This window comes from Helianthus annuus, chromosome 14 (assembly GCF_002127325.2).
Source record: "Helianthus annuus cultivar XRQ/B chromosome 14, HanXRQr2.0-SUNRISE, whole genome shotgun sequence".
NCBI classification, from domain to species: Eukaryota; Viridiplantae; Streptophyta; class Magnoliopsida; order Asterales; family Asteraceae; genus Helianthus; species Helianthus annuus.
In genome coordinates, this window is record NC_035446.2 from 158,775,749 (window position 1) to 158,803,085 (window position 27,337).

The 27,337-nt window shown below is 37.9% G+C and overlaps 3 protein-coding genes across 5 annotated transcripts; 2 read left to right on the forward strand and 1 right to left on the reverse strand.

The window, feature by feature from the left end:
- The first annotated feature begins 391 nt into the window (after positions 1–391).
- Positions 392–3,194, forward strand: LOC110904617 (protein PSK SIMULATOR 2). Its single transcript, XM_022150463.2, has 2 exons — positions 392–546; positions 1,120–3,194. The coding sequence occupies exon 2, from the start codon at positions 1,191–1,193 to the stop codon at positions 2,865–2,867; it is 1,677 nt and encodes a 558-aa protein (XP_022006155.1). The 5' UTR covers positions 392–546; positions 1,120–1,190; the 3' UTR covers positions 2,868–3,194.
- A 5,009-nt stretch (positions 3,195–8,203) lies between these two features.
- LOC110904615 (phosphatidylinositol-3-phosphatase myotubularin-1) lies at positions 8,204–13,750 on the forward strand. Of its 2 annotated transcripts, XM_022150460.2 has the most exons (19): positions 8,204–8,385; positions 8,512–8,571; positions 8,798–8,869; positions 9,136–9,207; positions 9,358–9,427; positions 9,646–9,695; positions 9,771–10,060; positions 10,145–10,218; positions 10,314–10,377; positions 10,607–10,672; positions 10,799–10,898; positions 10,974–11,087; positions 11,168–11,337; positions 11,773–11,857; positions 11,925–12,182; positions 12,269–12,328; positions 12,404–12,468; positions 12,651–12,930; positions 13,125–13,750. In XM_022150460.2, exons 1-19 carry the CDS (start codon positions 8,275–8,277, stop codon positions 13,629–13,631), a joined length of 2,568 nt encoding a protein of 855 aa, XP_022006152.1. In that variant the 5' UTR covers positions 8,204–8,274; the 3' UTR covers positions 13,632–13,750. The 2 variants fall into 2 exon arrangements, with proteins under 2 accessions (XP_022006152.1, XP_022006153.1); XM_022150461.1 differs by lacking the exons at positions 8,204–8,385; positions 8,512–8,571; positions 8,798–8,869; positions 9,136–9,207 and having other exon boundaries at positions 9,358–9,420.
- Positions 13,751–14,600: 850 nt separating this feature from the next.
- Positions 14,601–26,976, reverse strand: LOC110904616 (ERAD-associated E3 ubiquitin-protein ligase component HRD3A). 2 transcript variants are annotated; one of them, XR_004879728.1, is made up of 6 exons: positions 26,164–26,976; positions 24,273–24,761; positions 22,314–22,529; positions 21,522–21,845; positions 20,154–20,286; positions 14,601–14,741 (listed from the first exon to the last, which is right to left on the reverse strand). XR_004879728.1 is itself a non-coding variant. In XM_022150462.2 (5 exons), exons 1-5 carry the CDS (start codon positions 26,683–26,685, stop codon positions 20,245–20,247), a joined length of 1,593 nt encoding a protein of 530 aa, XP_022006154.1. In that variant the 5' UTR covers positions 26,686–26,976; the 3' UTR covers positions 19,968–20,244. The 2 variants fall into 2 exon arrangements, 1 of the variants encoding a protein (XP_022006154.1); XM_022150462.2 differs by lacking the exon at positions 14,601–14,741 and having other exon boundaries at positions 19,968–20,286.
- Positions 26,977–27,337: the final 361 nt, after the last annotated feature.

Sequence of the window (27,337 nt, forward strand, 5' to 3'; positions counted from 1 at the left end):
CCTACTAGATTCGATTTTGGCCGATGTTGACCACGTTTAATCAATTACGAGTAACTAGACAGTCTACCTTGTAGGAATTACTCGACCTCCAAACCCTGTTTTACAACATTGCCTAATCATGATAAATATCTCATTAAATTAATTAAAAAACAACAAACAATACAAATTAATGAAATTATACACTTACAAAGCAAAAAGTATACGATTAACAACTCTTAGTAGTATTTCAACAAAACAAAAAACCATAAACAAATCACATAACTACCACTTGGTGTATTCTTTTTCTTTTAAGCCAAAAAGAAAGAATAGTATAAAAGTATCAACTTTAGGGTCATGAAAAGCACATTTAAGAAATAAAAAAAGCAATTTCTTTTACAATAATATATGTTCCCTTTCAACTTCACTCGGTTTCTCTACCATGTGAGTTGAGTGTCCATCATATGCTCTCTCTCTCTCTCCTCTCTCTCTCCCTCTCTCTCTCATTTCAAGACCTTGAAGTTGGTGCTATGAAGATTCCTCTGTTCTTCTGCTGGTAGAATAGAATCGGTGTGTTTCTTTCTTTCTTTATTCTTCGTCGATTCTTTCCATCATTTTACTCTCTGTTGTTGCTTGCTTTATATTATACATCATACATGTCTGTGTATTACAGCTTTTCAGGTCTAGGGTTTGATTCGTATGCTTATTTGCTGTTTCTTCTCATTACATTTGATTTGATTTGATTCTGAATCGCACTTTGTTAGGTTAAAAAATTGAATCGATTTGTTTGTTTTTGAGTTTATATTGAAATTCTGATTGTGACTGGAGTCTGTGTAATTAAAACTTGATGAATTTCACTTCAATTTCATGAAATTAGCTTTCCAATTTTCAGAATTAAAGTTGAATTTATTAATTATTAGCTGAGAATCAGGATTAAAGTTGCTTTTAGGTCTAGTTTTAGATTGATCTTTTCTGATTGAAAGTCAAGGAGATCCTAGTTTGACTTTTTAAAGTCAAGGGTTCTTTAATTTTATCTTATCTTCTGCTATAATTTGTATTTTATAATTAGCAGGGTTAAAGATCATGATATTAGTTTGATTTTCGGTTTTGATGAACCTTTTCGATTTATATAATATAATTCAGGATCAAGATTCAAGAGACCTGTTATTGGGCTCAAGCTGCAAGATCACTGCTTCAATTATTTGAGGTAAAAGATGGTGGCTGAGTCTTGGTTTCGCGGGCTATGGAAATCGTCGAAAAAACATGATCATGGTGAAAAGGTTCGAATGGGGGTGTTGGCGTTTGAAGTTGCAAGCCTGCTTTCGAAGCTAGTTCATCAATGGAATTCTCTAACCGATAAACAGGTTACGAAACTAAGGGATGAGATTAGTAGCTCTGTGGGTATCAAAAAGCTTGTTTCAGAAGATGATGCTTATATAGTAGATTTAATTTGCGCTGAAATGCTACATAATTTAGAAAATGTGGCGAGAGTTGTGACACGTCTTGCAAAACGATGCAATGACCCGGTTTTAAAATGCTTTGAGCAAGCTTATGATGCGTTGATCAAATCGGGTGATGACCCGCACGGATGGCAGTTGTCGTGGAAGAAGATGAACAAGAAAGTAAAAAAGATGGAGAAGTTTGTTCTCATCAACGCAAATTTGTATCAAGAAATAGAAACGCTAACAGAACTCGAACAAATTTTGAGGAGAATGAAGAGCAATGAAGATCAAGACAGCATAACGTTGGTTGAATATACGAAGAAACTGTCGTGGAGGCAGCAAGAAGTCAAACGACTGAAAGAGATGTCTTTATGGAACAAGACTCACGATTATGTCGTTTTCCTTCTCGTGAGATCCATCTTCACCATTTTCGGTCGAATCGCACATGTTTTTGGAATCAATCACGTGTTGCCAGATGTCGAATACTCTGATTCTCTAGATTCCGATCATATGAATCGAAGTCAATCTGTTTCCGCATTGCTTCAATCTTCTATCCACCCATCTGAATATAGGATTGCTCGGTTTTCCTCCGGGCCCTTGGGAGATGTAGTTTCCAGATCCGGCCCGATTTCAAGTACAAATAATTTGAACGCTTACTATTCCGGTCCACTTGGAAGTTCAATACCATATTCTGGTAATAAACATCGGAACATGACTTATTCTGGTCCTATTGAGAAGTCAACACCAAAGTCAACGACAAAGTTCGGCCCGCTAGCTCGTGCTACTAGAACCAGGCTGAAACTATGGCACGGAAAGACCGCCACACCAAATCGTTTAAGCACCACGGGACCGTTTAAGGGACGCATGTTTGATGGAAACAAAGAATCCGATGTGGAAATTAGCTCCAAACAAAAGAAATTTAACGCACCTCCGGAAACCCTTGGTGCTGCTGCGTTAGCTTTACATTATGCTAATGTTATTATCGTTCTCGAGAAACTTGTCGCGTCACCTCACTTAATTGGTCATGATGCAAGAGACGATTTATACAATATGTTACCCAAAAACGTGAGAAGCGCTCTTAGAACGAGGCTAAAACCGTATGCTAAAAGTTTGGCTTCGTCAGAATACGACACGGGTTTAGCTGAAGAATGGAGTGAGGCGATATCGGGAACTTTAGAATGGTTATCTCCACTCGCTCATAATATGATTCGATGGCAATCCGAAAGAAGTTTTGAGCACCAAAATTTGCTTTCTAAAACGAATGTGCTTCTTGTACAGACTCTTCATTATGCAAATCAAGAGAAAACAGAAGCTACAATTACGGAACTTCTTGTCGGTCTTAATTACATATGGCGGTTTGGTAGAGAAGTTAACGCAAAAGCTATGTTGGAATGTGAAAGCGGTGGTGTCATTGGTGATTCTGGTGATCCGGTGAACTTGACAAGTTGAGGATGGTTAGCTTATTGACGATGACAAACGGTTCTAGTCTAAATGGTGAGGACCTGTTTCGTTAGCCGCTTGTGGGTGCAATCTCAAGAACCATGAATGGCGTGAGTCATGATCTAGCGCGGCTGTTTTAAAAGGTACTGTTGAAGATTCTAAAGATACATGTGTTTTCAAGGTTGCAGTGTTGATGGCTGTTGACCTTCTGGCATAGAATTGATATGGGTATTTGCTTGTTTGTAGATGTATAGTTAATGGTGAAACATTTCTAATGATGTGGTTTTTACCTTATAAAAGTTTTCAATTATATAAGACGTTTGAAGTTGAGGAGTTGCCCTGCTTGCATTGTGCAGTGATCTTGCATGTATGGTTGATTTGGAAAGGTAGCAATTTGACCCACTTAACCAACTCATACTGGTCCATTTGCAAAGAATTGAGTTCAACTCTCATAGACGACGAATTGAGTTCAACTCTCACAGACGACGACGGGGATTAAAAGAAATTCGCTTTCGACAAAAAAAAACTAAGTCATGAATAGATTCTTATCTCTATCAAGTCAAAACGGGTAAAATCTATACATATAATAAAGTAAACCTATTAAAGACACGTGTCATTCTCTGGGGTGATTTCCATAGAGTTTTCCCGCCTAAAAAAATATATTTTTTTCTATTTATCTCTACTTAATTTTTTTTTTTTAAATTCAGATAACTATCAATTAAAATTTACATATGTAATTTAAAATTATATTCTACATGTTAAAAGATAATTTCTTTTATTCAAAAGGAATTGGCCAGTATCTCTACTAATTAATTTGCTTAAAGATAACTATAATTTGCTTAAAGATAACTATCAATTAAAATTTAGATAAGCAATTTAAAATTATATTCTAAGTGCCAGAAAATATAATTTCTTTTATTCATATCGAATTGGTCAATCTTTACAAATTAATTTGCTTAAAAATACGTGTGATAATCTCAATGTTTAACAAATGGTTCAGGGATAAATCATTTTTCTTAATTTAGTTGAATTTAATTATTTTATTGGTTTTTAGAAGAATACAACTTATTACAAGTGTTTTTATATTTTTATTTCAAATTAAATTTGAGATATTAAATTAATAAAACAATTTCTGTTTAGCATAAACATATTTTCTTTATAATATGATGACATCTTTTCATTTTAATTCAAAAAAACAAAAGTTAACTATTTCTTGCAGATTGTATCATCAACAATGCTTATACCAAGGCTACCTGTTGTTGGATTATCATAGATCCAAAATGATACTTAAAACAATAATTCTAACAAGATATTATCATTATCAAATTTGTCGAAATCTATTACGTATGATCTAAAAAATATAACACCAACAACACCATTTACCAAGTAAACAATATTTACAAATTTATGAATTATTTCTATATTTTTGTAATACATTCATATTCTCACCGAGTTAGTGCCTTAATTCTAATGCATTTTATGTCTCTCGGTTATTTAAATTTATAAGTAATCTCGATTACTTATAGCTTTAAAGTTTATACAATTTTTATTTATTATACCCGTGTGTCACACGGGAAATAACCTAGTAATAAGTATAAAACAAAAGGGATGGAATGTAATATTACCTCTTAAATTGTATCATTTTAAAAGTTAGATTATATTTACAATAATAGTATCTTTTTTTTTTAACAAAAATATAGATTAGTAATAGAAGGTTAGGATCAAATACATTATCTCCCAAAGTTATAAAGTCGTAGAAAGGGTATTGATGAAACAATGGTTAACCGGGCAGGGTTAACACACTGGTCTCGTCAAGAAGGGTTAATCCCTTCCTCTCGGAGATCGCTGGCTGGGTCACCGGTGGATGATCTCCTGCACAAGGAAACAAGCCGTGACTCGTAACAAGGAGGATGGGGTGGGGGGTGCTCCTTGTTACCACTCTCCGGCGTGAGAATCAGTAGTTTGCTTGGGAAGCAAAGCAAGATAGTAGTAGTGAGAGAGTTGTGAAGAGATACCTCAAACCTGGTTTGGGGTCGGTATTTATAGCCGAGGAGTGAAGGAGGAGATTGATGGATGGGCTGACGACGAGCTGCACCGTTGCAGGTGTGTCAGTCTCGCCGGCCGTGGGGGTTACGCCACGTCAGCCCATTGCTTTAATAGCTCTGACAGGGGACTGTCGCCGGCGCCACTTGCCTCGTGGTGTCAGCCACTTGCCTGGCGTGTCAGTCCACTTGTTGGATATGCAGGGTGCGGTGCGAGCCGCATCGCTGCATGCGGTAACGTCTGAAGTTACCGCGTCTCCTACTTGTGATCAAGAAATACGCGAGATGCGGTGTTGGCCGCATCATCGTATGTGGAGACTATTTGCTCGCTTCCCTTGTCGTGACGAAAATGGCCATATGATGCGGTGCCAGCCGCGTCGATATGCTCATCTTCTTTCGTACTTGGGTCAAGCTATTCATCTTCGAACCGAATGGGTTCGAAGGATGTGACCGCATGGGTGCGGTTTGCTTACTGGTAGGGGTTTGTTTGATGCGGGTAATGGTCGTTTTGGGACCATACCCCTTCAGGTATCAAACGGACTTCGATTGACCTCATTCAAGTAACATTAGAACCGTCTCGTCGATTTTATGATATGAGATTTTAGATTTTAACTTTTGCATTTTTAGCTTGTAGATTTTAGAATTTTTGTTTCGATCATTTTGTCTTTTCTACATTTGCGTAATTGTTTTTTTTTGACTTATTGTGTCTTTTTTCATTGACATTGTGTTAGGTTTCTCGGCATTATGTTATCTTTTGCACAACATTGTGTTATATTTTGAGATCCATTGTGATTTTATACACTTTTCATTTTTAAGAGACTTTATAAGATAACTTTACCCTAATATTAGAATAATAGTATTTTGTGATTATATTTGGCACTAATAATATTGAAAAAACTCGAAAGAAATGAGCTAGAAAAAAACATCCCAGGTAAACCTTACACCCACTAATTAATAAATAAATAAAGAAAGACCTTTTTATCCGATGACAAAAACGTCCATTTTGCCATATGGCCAAATCCACTATGGTCACTTGAAACACTGACATTTTGTACTTATGGGCTGTAAAAGATAACGAGGGTCCATTATTCATTTGTAGTTTTGTACATATTTTTCTCTATTACCTACACACCATTAAATATTGATAAAGTCATTTTGGTTGTATCTAAATACCCGACATTAGTCAAAGTCGTGTCAACACTAACGTTATGTGGTTGCTTTGACCGGTGGTAGAAGTTATTGAACGTCGATATCCGCTTCGGGTGGTTCGGATAGGTCTCAAGGGGAGGTTGGAGAAGATCAAGGAAAACAATTAATTTTATTGTTTAAATTATCTAATGTAAATCAGATATGAACTAATTAAGGATAAATCTTCAAAAAAAAAAAAAAAAAAAACTAATTAAGGATAGACACGTCTGGTTATTATTTTTATTGTTTTGGTGTCCTAGGTGAAGTAAAATAGGAGGGTCGGTGTACGGCTATGAAAGCTAATTCGTTGTTCTTGTTTTATAATTTAGAAATTTCGTTAGTTGATTATAAATAAAGAATAGAGTCACTCATGTATTGGGGTAATCCATTTGTTGGTGTGTTATTTGATTCACTTGTGAAAGTCTCCTATTTTCAACAGAAATTCGACTGCTCAACGCCTTGAGGTCCTCTAGGATCAGGGCAAGGACAATATTCGAAAATTATTATTTCCTACACTTATGTATTGCTATTGTTAATATTCGATTGTATGTTTGTCTGGTCTTCTAACGTTAATGATATCAATACTTATAACTAACAATAGAAATGATACAATTTGGAAGAAAACAAGAAATATTAGGGGGATATGGGCACCCATCACTCACCATTCACTCATCAATCACAACATCCAATCAATTTTCGCCATGTCATCGAGCTTTATTCCATCACTAGTGATGGTTTTTAGTGGAAATGTCCATCACTCACCACACACTATCAAAATTAGGGCTGTAAACGAACCGAACGTTCAGCGAACAGTTCGTGAACCGTTCGGCGGGAAGTTCGTTTATGTTCGTTCGTTTAATAAACGAACGAACATGAACAAGAAATTTTGTTCGATTAGTTAAACGAACGAACATGAACAACAGTCTCGTTCGTTCAATTGTGTTCGTGAACGTTCGATAAGGTGTTCGTGAACATTCGTTCATTTGCGTTCGTTTATGTTCGTATGTTCATGTTTTAATTAAAGATTTTTATACTTTCATATATTTTATATATACTTTTTATACTATTAAAATTTTATTTATATCATTACCCTAACAATTAAACTAGCAAATCCTCTTTCACCTTGTTTATGCACCATTTCCCTTTCTTTTCTCATTAGTTACATCGACGAATATGATCTACCTCTGTTCCACAATAAGGGATTCAAGTTCTAGTGCTACTCTCTGGGCCATCCACCTTTATCCTTCATCGCGTTCGCCAAATTTATTTGTGTTCGCTTGTGTTCGTGAACCGTTCGTGAACATGCTCATTTCCTTAATGAACGAACACGAACATAAAATCTCGTTCGGTAAGTGTTCATGAACCGTTCGTGAACACATTTATTTCCTTAACGAACGAACACGAACAAGGCCTCGTTCGTGTTCGTTCGGTTCGTTTACAGCCCTAATCAAAATCATTCAAAAAACACAAAACTAAATTGCATGTTCTTCACGCGTGAAAATCTCAACGCGTTATAAAGTTGACGAGTGATAAAAAGGGGTGGCGACGGTGTTCCCTTGCATTCCAAGAGTGATGGAGGTGTCATCACGGGGCGCCCCGTCCCCCTTATAGGATATCGTTTACTTAGGGGGTGTTTGGGATTGCTTTTTCAACCCGATTTTTTATTAATAAAAACTGATTTTTTTACGTTTTGTAGATATCAAAACGTGATAATCCAAAAGTAGGTCATCCTTTACTGCAGAAAAACGTGATAATCCAAAAACTAATTTTTTATGTTTTTAGATAAAAACGTTTTGTAGAGGGTCAAAATATATATATTTGCCAAACACTCAAATAGTTAATTATCTGATTATTGTGATATCAAACAACATATAATCAAATCCAAACACTATCTTTCTGCAGCACGTTTTGTTACAGCTAATTATCTGATTCTGATTATTCAAAACATATAATCTATTTTCAAAACTCAACCCCAAACACCCTCTTAATCTACTTTTGAGATTCTCTTTAAGTTTTACTTTCTTTTTTTGCAAATATTTTCTTTTTTTTACAAAATGTTATATAATTACCGTTATATTATGCTTTAATGTATGTATTTTGGATTTATTAGCAATTAATTAATTTCTGAGCCCTCCTCCGTTGCATGGATTCCGTCGTAAACAAATAACCGCCACCACCGGCCGTGTATGGCGACGTCGAGTGCGCGAAGATCGTCTTCTATCGGTGAAGCAGATAATCAAATCACTGAATCCGAAGTGGTTGAAAGCGAATATGCCGTTGATTCCATCAAAATCGACGTAAATAATCTTCACCTTCTTTCTAGGGTTTCACTTTACGATCTATATTCAGTTTCAATTCGTCTGTAGGTATTCAATTCTAATACGTCTCTTATTTCATGAATGTGTAATTTGTGCGGTTTACAGGAGTCTGTTTCTTATGCATTATCTGAATTTTTGTTCGAAGATGAGAGTGTGATAGCAGAGGTAAGGATTTATTTCTAGGTATATGATATGGATGGATGCTTGTTACATTTTTTTAGAAGAATGTAACAATATGTGCAGTTGCAGTTGTGTATGATTGAAAATTTGTAAGGAAGTTATAAATATCTTAATCAGTCTTTGCAGAAAGGCCTGGTGTTGGCTTACATTTCATATCATTTTAAAGTGTGTAACTTTTTTTTTTGGTGACTGTATTTAATTTTGCTTTCAGGGGTATGGTGTTCTTGTTAACACAGATGAAGCAGGCACGGTGTTCGTGACCAATTTCCGTCTTCTTTTTTTGGTAAGGTTGTCCATCTATGATCTTTTTCATTACAGATGTGTGCAGTAGGTTGATTGGTTACATATGCACACATAAGGTTGCCACCATCTGCACATGGGGCAGTAGGTCACTCACAAACAAATGCACATAATTTCTGCATGCATATGAACTTTCATGATTCCTCATATGGTGTTATATAGTAGTTGATCATACTCGTTTGTGTCTAAGCACCAAAAGATGTCAAATGTTCTCCTGTATCTGACCTGTATTTCTGTCATACTTTTAAGAGTGAAGGATCCAGGGATGTTATTGCACTAGGAACAATACCATTGGCTACCATTGAAAAATTCAACAAGATTGTAAGTCTTGCTTATTAAAAAATACCATTTGTTTCAATATGAAGGGAAGCATCCTTGAATTTCTGTCATACTATTAATATTTTTCTTCTCCAGGTTAGTTTTGTAGTGCTTTGACTATTTTAAAGTGATGCTGAAAATGGTTGTTTGTAGGTGATAAGGCAGCCATCTGGTACTCGGCAGCCAGAGAAGGCTCCTACACGTAGGCTTCTTCAGGTTGTTGGTATGGTAGATCACTTTTATAATTGTCATGTTATTTGGGATTATTTAATCATACATTTAAGATGATGCTTTTTGCAAATTTGAAATTTGTCGGGTATCAAACATTGCTAATTTGCTGGATATGCCAACATATAGTATAAGAAAATGCAGTTCTAGAAGTATTTTCATACAATGAAAATTTAATAATCCACTTAATTATCAGGTTTGTTGCTTTTGCAGGCAAAGATATGAGAATCATTATATTTGGTTTTCGCCCGGGGACTAAGCAGGTCAGTTATGGTCATTGCATTTGTAAACCATCACATTTTTGGTACTACTATGATCATTCGGCTTGTATTTTACAGAGACGTGCGGTCTTTGCTGCATTGATGAAGGGTACAAGGCCTGCAATGCTCTGGGATCTCTATGCTTTTAATTCTGGTCCTTCCAACAACAGTAACACTAACCCTAAAGTGCGGTTAGTAAACGAGTACTACCGGCTTCTTGGTATGGGATCACTTCAGTCATCAATCAGCACAATAGAAGATGGTTTATTCAAATTACATAATGATTGGTGGAGGATTAGTGATGTAAATGCTAATTATAACATGTGTACAACTTACCCATTTGCTTTATTAGTTCCAAAAGCCATCAGGTGAGGTATCTTTGCTTTATCCAATCCTCATGGTACTTTTCATTCCGTCTTATATTATACTGTCACTTGTGTTGCTGATTTTAGGGATACAGATCTGCTAAAAGCTTGTACATTTCGTGCACGGTGTAGACTGCCTGTAATATCATGGTGCGATAAACGTAAGCACGGGATTCCATTGTAAATATTATTTACATTTGAATTCCGACTTTTCGTTATTTTGAACTCATCGTGCGTTTATTTAAATGATATGTAGGCACTGGAGCTGTTCTTGCTCGGTCATCCCAACCATTAGTTGGCCTCATGATGAATATGAGGAGGTAATGCTTACTTTGCCTTTGTAATTTCTTTAAGAGTAAAGTACACAGATAGTCCTGTGGTTTTCCAAAATTCTGGATTTGGTCCCTAGCTTTTCAAAAGTACACGGACGTGGTCTGCACCTTGTAATGCATCTAGTCCCTAACTTTTGCCAAAAGTACATGGATGGTCCCTGTGTTATGCACTTTGTAATGCATTTAGTCCATTTTTCTTTGTGATAACATAATGCAGCAATGCTGATGAGAGTTTAGTTGGTGCTCTTTGTACTCGTTTTTCTAGGGGGAAAGAAGGACGGAGGTAAAAAGCTTTCTATCGTCGTAGATTTTTCAGTTATATGATTTTCTTTCGTCGGTTATGTTATTCCTATATCTTGGTTCTTGATGCAAATGAGTTCACTAAAATGAAAATCATATTTATTCGTAGGAAGTTATATATAGCTGATGCAAGACCCCGGAAAAACGCTTTGGCAAATGGAGCCATGGGTGGGGGTTCAGAGTCTTCTTCCAACTATTTCAATTGTGAGGTCTGTCAAAGATTATAGAGCTAGAATAATGTGCATAAAATCTGTTTTTTGATTTCTAACATATGTTTTATTTAGATTGTATTTTTTGGGATAGACAATATCCATGCTATGAGAGAGAGTCTTGTTCGTCTCAGAGACTACTTGGATACACATGGAACCACATCATCAGATGGAATGTCATCGTTCTTGGTATAATTAGTTAATTACAAACGTTTACCATTTAACTTAATTTTGTAATGTGTTGTTAAGTTTGGGATGTATTCCAACAGAGAGATGGCGGATCGACGTGGGGTAGAGGTAATCTCAGTAGTATGTCTGCTTCAGTATCAACCCTTGGTGATAGTGGTTGGTTGATACACGTCCAAAATGTATTGGCTGGTTCCGCTTGGATTGCTGCTCGTGTTGCGTTGGAGTCTGCATCGATGCTTGTTCATTGCAGGTAAGTCGATATTTTTCATGATTAAGTTTAGAGTAAAATGTCATTTTCGTCTCTGAGGTTTGGCCAGTTTTGCGACTTTCGTCCAAAGGTTTGTTTTTCCGCATTTGGATCCAACAGGTTTGTTGACTTAAAGGGCAATTCGGTCTTTTTCACTTTATGTACAAGCATTTGGCATAATGTACAAGTATTCAAAAGACCGAATTGCCCTTTAAGTTAATAAAAAGACTAAAATACCCCTGACTTAACAGAGAAAAAGGTTGGAACTAACGAGTTGGATGAAAATGGCAAGATTTCAAACCTTTTGGATCCAAATGCGGAAAATCAAACCTTTGGACGAAAGTCGCAAAACTGGCCAAACCTCAGGGACGAAAATGACATTCTCTCTTTAGTTTAAGTTTATAACTTTCTCATTGGCATGTTATTGTGTGATAACAGTGATGGATGGGACAGAACAACACAGCTGGTCGCCCTTGCGAGTTTATTACTTGATCCATATTACCGGACCATAAATGGATTTCAGGTATCGATTTGTCGTAAATTTGATTACTAAGTTTCCTATGTGTTATGTTATATATGCTTTCATGCAGGCTCTTGTTGAAAAAGATTGGCTTGCCTTTGGTCATCCATTTTCAGACCGAGCTGGAATGCCAAGTTTTTCGGGAAGTGGTAGCATACCCTTAGAACTTTCTAGACACGCTTCGAGTCCAAACATTACATCACCGTCACCAGCACCCGCACCGTCATCACCTTCATCATCCATACGCCAGTTATCCACATCATTAACATCTCAAGCTCCACTTTCTAACACACAGCATTCAAACAGTTATTCTCCAATATTTCTTCAGGCATGCTTTTCCACAATGTCATAGAACATCTTAAAACCTTGTATGGTGATTATATTAATCCTGTGTATATTGATTTCTTCTGACAGTGGGTTGATTGTGTTTCACAATTATTACGAATGTACCCTTTTGCATTTGAGTTCTCATCGGTAAGTATGCCCTTTCGTGGGACTGCATTTGATTTTCGTTATGTTAAATATTTTCTGACTCGTTCAAGTGTGCAGGCTTTTCTGGTTGATTTCCTGGACTGTGTGCTTTCATGTCGGTTTGGGAACTTCTTGTGCAACAGGTATATGGTTTATAATGAAGTATAAAGTTAAGTTTTACAGACCGTTTTGACCCATACTAAAAGGTTACCCGTTTTGACCCGTTACCCAAGCTGCCCGACCCAATCATTTTGCTACCTATAGTCAAATGATTAAAATCAACATCTATTAACACCATCCCAAATAATAATTTCTTGTATTTCAGCGAGAATGAAAGAGTGAAAGCTGGTGTTTTTGAGGCATCTGCATGCTTGTGGGAGCATCTGGCAGATATGCGTTCTTCAGAGGGAAGTTCTCACGTACACTACAACATATTTTATAATCCATCTAAACATGATGGCCCCTTATTACCACCCGCAGCAGCTTTGGCTCCAACGTTATGGCCTCAATTTCATCTTCGGTGGGCTTGTCCTTCCGAAGCCCAATCTAGCCAGGTTGAAGCCCAATGCAGAAACATGATGGGGAATTACTCTGAACTGCAAAAGGTAATTACAATTTCTCACCTGTTTACCCGTAATATGGGTCGATTTAGGCTTATGTTTAATCTCTAACGGGCCACACAAAATAAGTTAAAAAAATTTAACTAATAAGAAAACATGGGTCAAATACATAAAAAACCTCCTAATTTCTTTGTCACAACTTGCTAGTTATTATTTTAATTATATATTAATATTAACAGGCAAAGGATTTAGCTGAGAGCAACGCGAGAGAAATAACGACAACTGTAGAATCGTTGACTGCTGATCTACTTAATGAGAGCCAGGTCAGCTACTCAGCTGTAGCATCGGCTAGAAAAGCAAAAATTGAAAATGCTGGCATCAAGCGAGCCATCGAATCACTTGGATATAAGGTCCGTGTTTCAGATGCAGCTGACATTGAAAACCATCCTGCTAGAAAGACGAATATTCCCTCTCGAACAAGAGAAACAATAGGCAGTGGAGAATTATCTGATGAAAAGACGGATTTGTCCGTCTCCATCTCGGTTACAGAGGATAACGATAATGATTCCGGGAACTTAACCAGTCGGATTTGTGAATCTTTATGCCCGTTACGGGCCGAAGATGGTGGGTGTAGGTGGCCCAATGCAGGTTGTGCTCGACTTCGGAGCCAATTTATAGGCATGAAAGCTAATTATGATGCTTTTGATAGGCTATCTATCTATGATAGTTACTTCCAACCCGAATGACAAATAAGTTTAAGTTTTGATCATGATTCAACACAAAGTTTTAGTTCAAACATGTCATGTAAGATAGTTAAAAGGTGCTTTCTGGTGGGTGGAAATCAATAAAATTCTGTGTTTGAAAATGTTCTTGGTAGCTTCTTGGAATTGGCACTAGTCATCGTCAGTAACTCATAGTTGACACCATGAGACTCACAATCTACAATATAGTTCTAGGAAAACAGTCAAATGGTTGCTATCGTGATTTCATGGATGATTTGTCCAACTTTTGTGGGTATCCGTATGAATTAATTGTAACCAGTTTTGCATCGACCCAAATGGTTACTATCGATCTGATCCGAGTTGAATAAGCATATCAAACGGGCCGGTGACCCTGTATACAACACCTAGGTTAGGTAAAAGGTAATATACTTACTAGATATCACTGTGGCTAGTATCGAGTAACACTACCTTGTTTAGGCATGGTTAATCAGTCCATCCCTAACTAAAGCTAGGCTACCCAATACCTACCCTGATCATGACTTAAGATCTTATCTAGAATAACCAAATCCTAACGTATCAACATAACCATACCTGCTTACTATCTATGACAGTTGGTGTAGGGTCTCCTCGCTCTTCGCTTAATATAACTAGCTCGCAACACCCAACAGGGTATCGAAAGCTCGGGATTCTTACAAGGAGCGTTCTCGATGAACGAGGTTCAAACCGTACCAAATGAGAGCCTCAAATGCCTATTTATAGGTTGTTTTGACGGCGGTGGTGGACCGTTATGGGTTTGGCAGTGGTCCTCCACCAATGGTTAGTCCTTGTACTTTGTTTATTCTATGTTTATGAATAGCAAGTGTGTTTTAGTCATTTTACTCATATTTAACGAAAAAAATACACATCATTGTCATAGACCCAAACATGTTATAAAATAAGAACCACAAATCTCAAACTTGCAACTTTTAGAACTTAGTACCCAAAAGGTGTTACTTGGTCAAACCACATGGCCCTTTTATGTAATTAACTCTAAAATATATAACCGTAAGCTAAGTAAGTTCGTAGACTTAGATATATGTTACTATACATAAAAACCATGTTTGAAATGAGTTTAAAATATTCTAGCAATGGAACCTGTGTTGGGTTGGCATTGGCAAACGTCACCAAGGGCGCAGCATGTAAGGGGCGGGGAGGGGGCGCCCGCCCCCCCGAACTTTTCGGTTAGTAGTGTTACGTATGTGTTTTTCGTATAGAAATTTTTAGGGATATACGTTTCCACCCCCCGAATTTAAAAAAAAAAATTATGTATATACGTGTTCGACCCCCTCGGTTTTATAAATTTTTTTTTGTATATACGTATTCGACCCCCGGTTTTCTATTATGTAGCCCAAATAAAATACTTAATTAGCCCAAATCAATTTATTATACACCAAAATCATATAAGCCCAAAATAAAAGCCCACCATCCAAAAAAAAAATCCAAATTCAGTCCAGTCCTGGTGGAATACGAGCATAACCAGTCGCACGCACAGAACAGAAGGGGGAAAGAAACCCCAAATCGCTGCTGACCTTCTGTTGTTGTTCGAGTCCGAGGGCAGGGGTCTTGAACTTGCTCGATTTCTTCACGAATCACGGCTCATCCTCAGGTATGTGTGGTCTTGTACTTGTTCGACTTCTTCAATTATCTTTAGGTTTAATCTAGGACTTCAATTTATATGATTTAGGTTGAAATTTGGGGTGAATTTTAGCCCTAAACTTGTTGAAATTGTCAATCTTCGACGAATTCTTCTTGAATCTTCATAAGGTATATGTTTTTAATCTTTAGGTTTAATTTTGGGTTGCAATATATGTGATTTTGGTTGACATTTGGGGTGAAATTAGGGCCGAATTTTTGCCCTAAACTTGTTAAATCTTTATGTTAACTTGAAATTTGGGGTGATTTGTTAATTTGTTATTAGATTATGCTATGGGATTGACCGGCTGCTGCTGTGCCTGCTCTTGTTCGACTACAAGCTGCTGCGCTACTTGTTGTGGTCTTGTTTGACTTCTTCAATCTTCATAAGGTTAAAGGTATGTGTTTTTCTATCTTTAGGTTTAATTTAGGGCTACAATTTATGTGATTTAGGTTGAAATTAGGGGAGAATTTTAACCCTAAACTTGTTGAAATTAGGGGTAGAACTATAATTCTTCAGGCATAAATCATGTGATTTAGGTTGAAATTAGAGGTGAATTTTAGCCCTAAACTTGTGATTTAGGTAGAAATTAGGGTCAAAACTGAAATTAGGGCTGCAATTTATGTGATTTAGTTGAAATTAGGGACAGAACTATAATTCTTCATCCAAGTGAACCGGGTACCCCACCTTCCTCGTCTTTTTAATGTTTTGGTGTCTTTGTTCAATTGTTTGTTAAACAATGTTTAAGTTTTAGTGTTTGAGAACATTTTTTATTTGATATTAGCGTTTGACCCGACCCGAATCGAATCACCGACGTCCGACCCGAACATAGAAATTTTTTTTAGGTCCGGTGCCTTCCGCCCCCCCAAACTTTTTTTCCAAGCTTCGCCACTGAACGTCACTCCCTTGTGGTGTTGAACTAGCATTACCATGGCGTTGGTCAACGCCCCGTGCATATCTTTGTTACCAAAGTTCGTTTTTAGTGTAATTCTTCTTCAAGTCGTCCTGTTCATAAAAGTATATTTTGCGTGGTGCGGTTAGAGTCGGGAGTTGTATCAAACACTCCTTCATTTCCCGGAAAGCATCCTCAGCCTCTGCGGTCCACTGGAATTGTTCTTTCTTTAGGCAGTTCCGTAGGGTCTTGATGAAAGAATAAGATTTAGTTGCATGGTTGGCTAAGAATCTATTTAGTGCGGCTAGCCTGCCGGCTAGTCGTTGCATCTCTTTCATCGTTGAAGGCGATGGCATGCGGTCGATCGCCTGAACTTTTTCCGGGTTTACCTTGAATCCATCTTTGGTTACGATGAACCCAAGGAATTTGCCTTCTTCCATTCCAAACGAGCATTTCCCTGGATTGAGCTTCATATTGACGCTTCGCAGAGTTTGGAATGTTCTTTCGATATCAGTGAGCATGGTATCTTCTTCCATGCTCATGACGACCAGGTCGTCCATGTAGATTTCGACACTTTTGCTGATTTGCCCGCGGAAAGTGTCGTTCATCAGTTTCTGATAGGTTGCGCCGCGTTGCGCAACCCGAATGACATTTTTGTATAACAGTAATTTCCGGTAGGGGTGCGGAATGCCGTTTTGTCTTCGTCCTCGATTGCCATCTGTACCTGGTGGTAGCCCTTGTAACAATCGAGGAAGCACTTCCATCGAAATGGTGCAAGGCTATCAACCTTTTCGTCAATTTCCGGAAGTGCGTAACAATCCCTGAGACAGGCTTTGTTGAGGTCTTTGTAATCGACACACATGCGCCAGCCCCCGGATGGTTTTTCTACCATTACCGGGTTGGACAACCAAGTCTGGTACTTGACCTCCCGCAGAATGCCTGCGAAGAGCAGTTCTTCGACCTGCTCACGCATCGCCTGGTTTTTTGCGGATCCAAGGTGGCGTTGGCCTTGGATCACTGGCTTGATACCTGGTAAGGTATTCAAGAAATTTTGCGCAATGTCGCGTGGGACCCCGGTCATGTCTGCGGGTGCCCACGCAAAAATATCTTGGTTTCTGAAGAGCAGCTGCTTCAGGTGCGCTTTGGTGTTGGGGGACAAGGCGTGGCCCAATGTTACCTTTTGCTCTAGGTACTTTGCGTTGAGGACCCATTTTTCTGGTTGGTTGTTGGGAGTTGGCCTTGCTATCTTGGTCGGACGCAGTTCGTCCTGTGACAACTCGAACTTTAGACTTACTTTGATGTAACGTTACGTGTCTATATGATACCTCGATTAATGAATGTTATGATGTATGTGCACGATATGTGATAATATGAACTTGAGCGATTAATTGAAAGTATATTATCCATTGGGCTGTGTATGATAATGAACTACTGTTGGGCCTCAAGCCCAAAGACCGATCGCACAACCCAACCGGATCGTACAAGATCAGTTGGATCGCACAAGTTCAACTGGATCGCACAATGTCACTTACGTATATTATTTGGGCCGTATTCTGATGGGTTTTCATCGGTAAGTATGTCCTTTCGTGGGACTGTATTTGATTTTCGTTATGTTAAATATTTTCTGACTCATTCAAGTGTGCAGGCTTTTCTGGTTGATTTCCTGGACTGTGTGCTTTCATGTCGGTTTGGGAACTTCTTGTGCAACAGGTATATGGTTTATAATGAAGTATAAAGTTAAGTTTTACAGACCGTTTTGACCCATACTAAAAGGTTACCCGTTTTGACCCGTTACCCAAGCTGCCCGACCCAATCATTTTGCTACCTATAGTCTAATGATTAAAATCAACATCTATTTATATCATCCCAAATAATAATTTCTTGTATTTCAGCGAGAATGAAAGAGTGAAAGCTGGTGTTTTTGAGGCATCTGCATGCTTGTGGGAGCATCTGGCAGATATGCGTGCTTCAGAGGGAAATTCTCACGTACACTACAACATATTTTATAATCCGTCTAAACATGATGGCCCATTATTACCACCCGCAGCAGCTTTGGCTCCAACGTTATGGCCCCAATTTCATCTTCGGTGGGCTTGTCCTTCCGAAGCCCAATCTAGCCAGGTTGAAGCCCAATGCAGAAACATGATGGGGAATTACTCTGAACTGCAAAAGGTAATTACAATTTCTCACCTGTTTACCAGTAATATGGGTCGATTTAGGCTTATGTTTAATCTCTAACGGGCCACACAAAATAAGTTAAAAAAAAATTAACTAATAAGAAACATGGGTCAAATACATAAAAAACCTCCTAATTTCTTTGTCACAAATTGCTAGTTATTATTTTAATCATATATTAATATTAACAGGCAAAGGATTTAGCTGAGAGCAACGCGAGAGAAATAACGACAACTGTAGAATCGTTGACTGCTGATCTACTTAATGAGAGCCAGGTCAGCTACTCAGCTGTAGCGTCGGCTAGAAAAGCAAAAATTGAAAATGCTGGCATCAAGCGAGCCATCGAATCACTTGGATATAAGGTCCGTGTTTCAGATACAGCTGACATTGAAAACCATCCTGCTAGAAAGACGAATATGCCCTCTCGAACAAGAGAAACAATAGGCAGTGGAGAATTATCTGATGAAAAGACGGATTTGTCCGTCTCCATCTCGGTTACAGAAGATAACGATAATGATTCTGGGAACTTAACCAGTCGGATTTGTGAATCTTTATGCCCATTACGGGCCGAAGATGGTGGGTGTAGGTGGCCCAATGCAGGTTGTGCTCGACTTCGGAGCCAATTTATAGGCATGAAAGCTAATTATGATGCTTTTGATAGGCTATCTATCTATGATAGTTACTTCCAACCCGAATGACAAATAAGTTTAAGTTTTGATCCTGATTCAACACAAAGTTTTAGTTCAAACATGTCATGTAAGATAGTTAAAAGGTGCTTTCTGGTGGGTGGAAATCAATAAAATTCTGTGTTGAAAATGTTCTTGGTAGCTTCTTGGAATTGGCACTAGTCATCGTCGGTAACTCATAGTTGACACCATGAGACTCACAATCTACAATATAGTTCTAGGAAAATAGTCAAATGGTTGCTATCGTGATTTCATGGATGATTTGTCCAACTTTTGTGGGTATCCGTATGAATTAATTGTAACCAGTTTTGCATCGACCCAAATGGTTACTATCGATCTGATCCGAGTTGAATAAGCATATCAAAGGGGTCGGTGACCCAGTATACAACACCTAGGTTAGGTAAAAGGTAATATACTTACTAGATATCATTGTGGCTAGTATCGAGTAACACTACCTTGTTTAGGCATGGTTAATCAGTCCATCCCTAACTAAAGCTAGGCTACCCAATACCTACCCTGATCATGACTTAAGATCTTATCTAGAATAACCAAATCCTAACGTATCAACATAACCATACGTGCTTACCATCTATGAAAGTTGGTATAGGGTCTCCTCGCTCTTCGCTTAATATAACTAGCTCGCAACACCCAACAGGGTATCGAAAGCTCGGGATTCTTACAAGGAGCGTTCTCGATGAACGAGGTTCAAACCGTACCAAATGAGAGCCTCAAAGGCCTATTTATAGGTTGTTTTGACGGCTGTGGTGGACCGTTATGGGTTTGGCAGTGGTCCTCCACCAATGGTTAGTCCTTGTACTTTGTTTATTCTATGTTTATGAATAGCAAGTGCGTTTTAGTCATTTTACTCATATTTAACGAAAAAAGTACCCATGATTGTCATAGACCCAAACATGTTATAAAATAAGAACCACAAATCTCAAACTTGCAACTTTTAGAACTTAGTACCCAAAAGGTGTTACTTGGTCAAACCACATGGCCCTTTTATGTAATTAACTCTAAGATATATAACCATAAGCTAAGTAAGTTCATAGACTTAGATATATGTTACTATACATAGAAACCATGTTTGAAATGAGTTTAAAATATTCTAGCAATGGAACCTGTGTTGAGTTGGCATTGGCAAACGTCACTCCCTTGTGATGTTGAACTAGCATTTCCATGGTGTTGGTCAACGCCCCGTGCATACCTTTGTTACCAAAGTTCGTTTTTAGTGTAATTCTTCTTCAAGCCGTCCTGTTCATAAAAGTATATTTTGAGTTGATACATCCATGTAAAGCACTAAAACTTTATCCCAATCAATTTATAGAAAATCCACATACATTTAAGCATGTACAACAATCTTGACCCGTTCAGGTTTTTGGTGAAATTTTGTGACTTCAAACATTTGGTAATTTACTGATTTGCGCAAAACTTTTCATCCAAATTGAATTTGTTTGTATAGGTAATATAGATTCACACCTTTCCGATAAAACAAATGAAGTTGGCTAAAACTAAATTTTAGCCTTGACCCGTTAAGGAATTGGGATTCTAAAATATCAACTTAATCAGTTGAATCAAACAACTCACATTAAGGAATTAATTAAAACCATTGGGTGTCAGCCCAATGGCCACCAGCCCGCATTCTAACCCGGAGGTGGCGGGTTCGAGTCTTGCTCGTTCCCAATGCCCCTACGGTAGCGGATTTACCCCAGACTCAGGCTTGCTGGGTGGCGGTCTGCGAGGTGGGATCACCTCGGCGGTTGGGAGGACCGTGGAATACCCCCCCCCCCCCCCCACATTAAGGAATTAAGACTATGCTTGGTGTTGTTCCTTGACAACAACAAAGAGGTTTTATCTCATCGCATATCACACATAATTCAATGATTTTAAACATTACACACTACTAGTTGAGTATAGCATATTAGTATTGCCATAACACCACACACTACTAGTTGAGTATAGCATATAAGTATTGCCAAAACACCTAATCACACAGTAGGGTGGGGGGGGGGGATAGTGCACGGTCCTCCCAACCGCCGGAGTGATCTCACTCCGGGAGCCGCTACCCGACCAAGCTAGCTCCGCGGTGACTTCCCCATGCCGAGTTCTTACCCTGGGCGACATATGCCACTCCCAAGACTCGAACCCAGTACCTCTGGGAAGAGGTGGGTGTCGGTGGCCAATTGGGCTACCCCAGTTGGTTAACATGAAGATATAACCATATCACATCATTCTCTCAATCAATCCAAATGAAGTCTTTGATCTACGAGTTCATATAAATTTTGACCCATTAATGAAGCTATAACCCAGAATTTTCATAAAAGTTGCGAATTTTACCAATCTTCACAAACAGCCCACTTTTTGGTTTTAAAACCAAATTAAACATTTCAAAAAGGTTAGAAGCATTAGGTGTGGACGTGTGGTCCTAAATCGGGAATTCATTTTTCATGTTTAAGAAAAAAAAGTTATCTAGGAGGAAAGAACATTACCCAGCCATAATAGTATCCATCTCCAATTAACAAAGCAGCATATTCATTACCCTGCTTAGAAGCTTGCCACCATAAAGAATGTGCACGCTGACGCCTTTCTGCGCTTGTGCATAACCCAAATTTACCCATGCACATGCTTGATTCACCATATTTATCAAGAATCCAGGCGGCATTACTTTGTGTCACCTCGTATCCTAATTCTGCCATTCTTGAGTACAATAAGAAAGCCTTCCCAATGTCACCCTTTAAATATGATTCTAATGCCCATCTAGACAAGGAACTCCATGGTCCCCTTTCTGCAACTAGTTTGTACAATGATGTTGCCTGAAAATAAAAAATGTCGAAAAATAATAATCATCATAACTATAATACAAATAATAGTAGTCGTAGTAGTAATAGTCGATGCACCATTCCAAGTTTCCAACGATAACTTTTAGCTATGCGTAAAATAGAGATGGCTAGTTGGGTGAGGCAGCAATGAGTCATTATTAGGTACGGGTCCAAGTTGGACGGGCCAGGTTGACCCACAAAAAAAAATTGTCCCAAAGTAGAACTTCCATAAATATATTAATACGTTAATTGCGATTACAAGAACTATAAATAAAACAAATATAGCAACCATCATATAAAACAATTTAGTAGACTTCAAGCATTATACTTGGAATGAAATACGACCCATTTGACCCGTAACCTTTTAGCTCTCTATCTCACTCTTCATGATGAAGGTAGAAACTAAGTTATAAGAAAAGAAAACTATATGAAAAATTAGCGTATACCATGAGGAACACATACCGTTGGGAGATTCTTTTTAAGCCCTATGCCGGTGTGGAACATTTTTGCCAACTGGTAAAATGCTTTTGATTGACCAGTATTTCCAGCCCTTATGAAAAACTTGCAAGCTATCTTCACATCTTGCTTCACCCCAAATCCTTTAAGATACATTACACCCAGGTTGTAATGGCCACCACCTTCGTTATAGTCAGCAGCCTTCTCAAAGTATTCTCTTGCCTGCATTCAAAACGGCGACAAGCAAAATCAGACTTAGCAATTCTTACTAAAATAACATCTATATTATGTAGAACAAAAGAAACAAGACACAAAAAAAAGCATAAATACATTGCACCTTGTTCAATGTGTTGGCAAGCATCAACATATATCTCATGAAGATTTGACATCAGAACCCACAGATCAAAGAATCGCTTTGTTACATAAAAATAATACAAAAACCAGATTTTGCCAAAGAAAAATTGACTGAATCAGTTTTACAGCACCCTTGCTGTGATTCAATGTGTTGCGAGAAATTTTGGCAACTGAATTAAACATTATGGCAACTGGCAAGTATTACCGATCGAAATTTGTAGGTGGCCTGTCAGTAACTAACAACATCAATATCAATATCAATCTTTTGTCTAGTTGTATATGGGAAGGTATTGAGTAAAATATGTAAAAAAAAAAAAACAGTTTGTATCTCTTTCCTCAATGATGTGCTTATTGAGTTGAGATGTAACCATTAAAACTTGAACCAACAACCAATTTCACCAAAACATATACACATTTGGTACTAATGGAGAAGAAGAAAAGACTATACAAGAAAGGGATATGAAAATAAAAACTATTGCTAACAACAATAACAGCTTCTATCCCTACTATCACACAGGCTAACGGTGCCACCTATCAGAAACTGATGAAGGCATGTTACTAAGCCAACAATGAAAAAAAGGATAATCTAGATGATCGAAGAAGAAGACGTCACCTGCAATAAAACTTACAAGATCTAAACAAAAGAAAAACAACTCGTGCATTATTAGAGCAAGCAAAAAACAATTGTCCACCGTTCTATTCACTTTCTCCCAAAAAGAAAAGAATGTCACCAAGAATATAATCATCAACCATCAATCCACCCCTTATTAGATTCTGTCACATAAACGGACCGAACGTTCAGCGAACAGTTCGTGAACCGTTCGGCGGGAAGTTCGTTTATGTTCGTTTGTTTAATAAACGAACGAACATGAACAAGAAATTTCGTTCGATTAGTTAAATGAACAAACATGAACACAGGTCTCGTTCGTTCGATTGTGTTCGTGAACGTTCGGTAAGGTGTTCGTGAACGTGTTCGTGAATTTGCGTTCGTTTATGTTCGTATGTTTGTGTTTTAATTGAAGATCTTTGTACTTTCTTATATTTTATTTGTACTTTTTATATTATTAGAGTTTTATTTATTTTATTACCCTAACAATTAAACTAGGAAACCCACTTTCACCTTGTTATGCATCATTTCCCTTTCATTCCTCATTATTTACATTGGCGAATACGATCGACATCCGTTCCACAATAAGGGATTCAAGTTCGAGTGCTACTCTCTGGGCCATCTATCTTTATTCTCCGTCGCGTTCGCCAAATTTATTTGTGTTCGTTTGCGTTCGTGAACCGTTCGCGAACACGCTCATTTCCTTAATGAACGAACACGAACATAAAATCTCGTTCGGTAAGTGTTCATGAACCGTTCGTGAACACATTTATTTCCTTAACGAACGAACACGAACAAAGCCTTGTTCGTGTTCGTTCGGTTCGTTTACACCCCTATGCATAATATGTACATCCCTAAAACTGTATATTTCATAAGAGTAAACTTGGCATTTAGCAATTATACAATGTATTAAATAACTTTCCTAAGACTCTGCCTTTTTCTTGTGAACAAGTATTTTAAGACGGAGGGAGTACTATATTAGTTACAAGTTTCATCAAACTTACTTTAGTGTAATTCTTGTGTTCTACTCCATAACCCTTGAGATATAAATATCCGATCCCATTGTAAGCCGAATATACTTGATGTTTAGATGCAAGGGTTAGCCATTCAAGAGCCGTTGTGTAGTTGCGCTTGACTCCATCACCTCTCGCGTAAATCACACCAAGAAGCTCCATTGACATAGGTTCACCCTTTTCCACGGCTTTTGAAAACCATGAAAATGCTTTGGCATGATCACGCCTAAACCCTCTTAATCCACAGTAATAAAATATACCAATTTTATACATGGCTACAGGATTTCCTTTCTGTGCCTGATATTCCAAGTTCTGAAAATCTTCATCTTCCCCTCTGGATCTTCGGAGAGCATCTGTGTTCTCTTCTGCTCCATTATGAATTCTGACTGGTTCACTCACTGGGCAGTCTTTTAATATCAATAAACTATCAACAGCAGTTTCAGCTAGTTCAGCATACAAAACGACTGCTTTTTCGTATAACTACAAGTATCAGACAGTCACCACAATCAGATAAATACATAGACAGATATTGTATAACATGAATAGTAAGTGAATCAATAAGATTTTTCCAAACTTTTTTGTTTGCCGTTTTTAATAATATTTCATTTTTCATTTGATTTGATTTTTCTTTAATAACTTGCGTTGTTAACTTTTCAAAAAAATCCAAATATGAAGATTCAGCATTCCGAATTTCCGATATAGTGTTTAATAAAACTGGAGTTGTATTAAAAAGAAAGTAATTTTTGGTATCAAGTACCGGTACCAGACCGATGGCGTATCAAACCCAACACTGACCGAACAACCTCCGTACCAGACTCAATATTCATTTTGATGATTTTACGCTAAAACTTGCGTTCCATAATTAAAAAAAAAAAAAAAAAAACTAAGTGCATAATTATGTTTGTTTTTGTCAATATTCCGATACAAATTTTGTTTTTATATAGTGCTCGAAAAACATCGATATTATTAAGAGAAAATTACGATTTTGGCCCCTGTGGTTATATCACTTTTACCGAGTAAATTACGTTTTTGGCCCCTGTGGTTATATCACTTTTACTATATTAGCCCAAAATAAGAATTTTTAACATATTACATATATGCCCCCATGGTCTCTATAACTAACCATTTTGGCCCCTAAGTCTAGAGATCATGGAGGGCAAAATGGTTATTTATAGAGACCATAGAAGCCAAAATGGTTAGACTTAGGGGCCAAAATGGTTAGTTATAGAGACCATGGGGGCAGATATGTTAAAATTCTTATTTTGGGCTAATATAGTAAAAGTGATATAACCACAGGGGCCAAAAACGTAATTTACTCCACTTTTACCCTTTTAGCCCAAAAAGAATTTTTTAACATCTGAGCTCCCAACGTCTTTTTTTCTAACCCTTTTGGCTCTAACACTAACCCCATCCATTAAATGTTAGAGGCTAAAAGGGTTAGAAAAAAAGATGTTAGGGGCCAAAAAGGGTTAGAAAAAAAGACGTTGGGGGATATTAAAAAATTCTTTTTTGGGCTAAAAGAGTAAAAGTGATATAACCACATAGGCGAAAATCGTAATTTACTCGTTTTTATTTTACAGTTTTCGGTTTCCATACGAGCTGGTTTCGGTATTTTCTTGTATTTTTGCACTATTGGTTAGTGTTGTATCGCAATTTCGCAACAAGCGAATACCGTTACCATTTTGGTACCATTACCAAATATTCTTTATTTTATAATATTACAATACTCATTTACTGAATACCGTTACCATACCGATAATCTACTGATACAATATCAATCGAACAGCATCGAACAGCATTGGTACGCGTGTTCATTTTTGTATCGTACTATACGTCTATACATACAACACAGAGACGATATGTGTGTTAACCAAGAGGTTACCTCTTTACGAGAATATGTATACGCACGAGCCAACTTTGAATAAATATTACCGGATTCAGCGGCAAACTGATGGTACATAAAAGCTTTGGCGCCATTACGCGGCCTAGCCATCCCCAAATTGTACAAAAACCCTAACAACGACTGCATGTCAGAGTTACCGGCTGCAGCAATCGATTCAATATCTGAAGCAACATCCTCCATTGCTCTACCACCATCGCTGACGGAATCCACCAATTTCCTCACGCTCGAGTAGTACTCCTCGTTAATTGAATCGGAATTGGAGTCGTCAGGTTCGAAAATAGGGCGCCAGGATCCGGAATTGAGCTCGTCGTAAGACCTAGAGTCCGGTTCGTCCCAATCGGCGATGGAAGATGAATCATCGATAGGTCCGTTGTTGAGATCGTGTTGAGAGAGGGCGAGGATGAATGGCCGGTCGGTTACGGTTATTGAGAGGAGGAGGGAGCATAGAAGGAAGGCAGTCAGGTGGCTGGCGCACGGTGGTTTATGACGGCTGCTTCGCATTTCTCCGGTAGCTTGTATCTTACGAAATGTAATAAGTCAAGTAGTCAACGATGAGTTCACACAACGTTTTGAAAATGGATTGGTTACGAGTTCTGATTTAGTCAATTCTAAAAATTCTAAAAATATCTATCAGTTGACGGAGAAAAACGGAGTGACGGAAGGATAAGTTGACGGAGAAGTCGGCCGTCAAGGACACGTGGAATCACGGAGACCAATAGGTTCTGGGTTCGAATCTCACAAGAAGGTTTTTCTATATTTACTGGGTTTTCTCCTGAATTGGATGGTCGTTAGTGATCCAATATTTTAATAATCAATTTGGTTGCTCTATCGTTTGATGGGGTGCTTAAAATTAGTTGAAGTCATCGGAGACGAAGTAAGTTGGTTGGTGTGAGATTAAATTATTCGATTTTGATGGTTTGATGTGGTTTGAAGCTTGGAAAAGTTACGGTAAGTGGTAACCGAAGTGGTCATTTAACAATTATTTTTTAGATTTTTTGAAATATGTAATCAGGGCTGGCTTTGGGCCTGTGCGAGAGGTGCCACCGCACAGGGCCCAAAGCATCTAGGGGCCCAATATTGTTTAAAAAATCTATATGAGTTTAATATATAAATTTGATGTAGAAAATTAATATACAAGTTCCCCCTCTGGCTT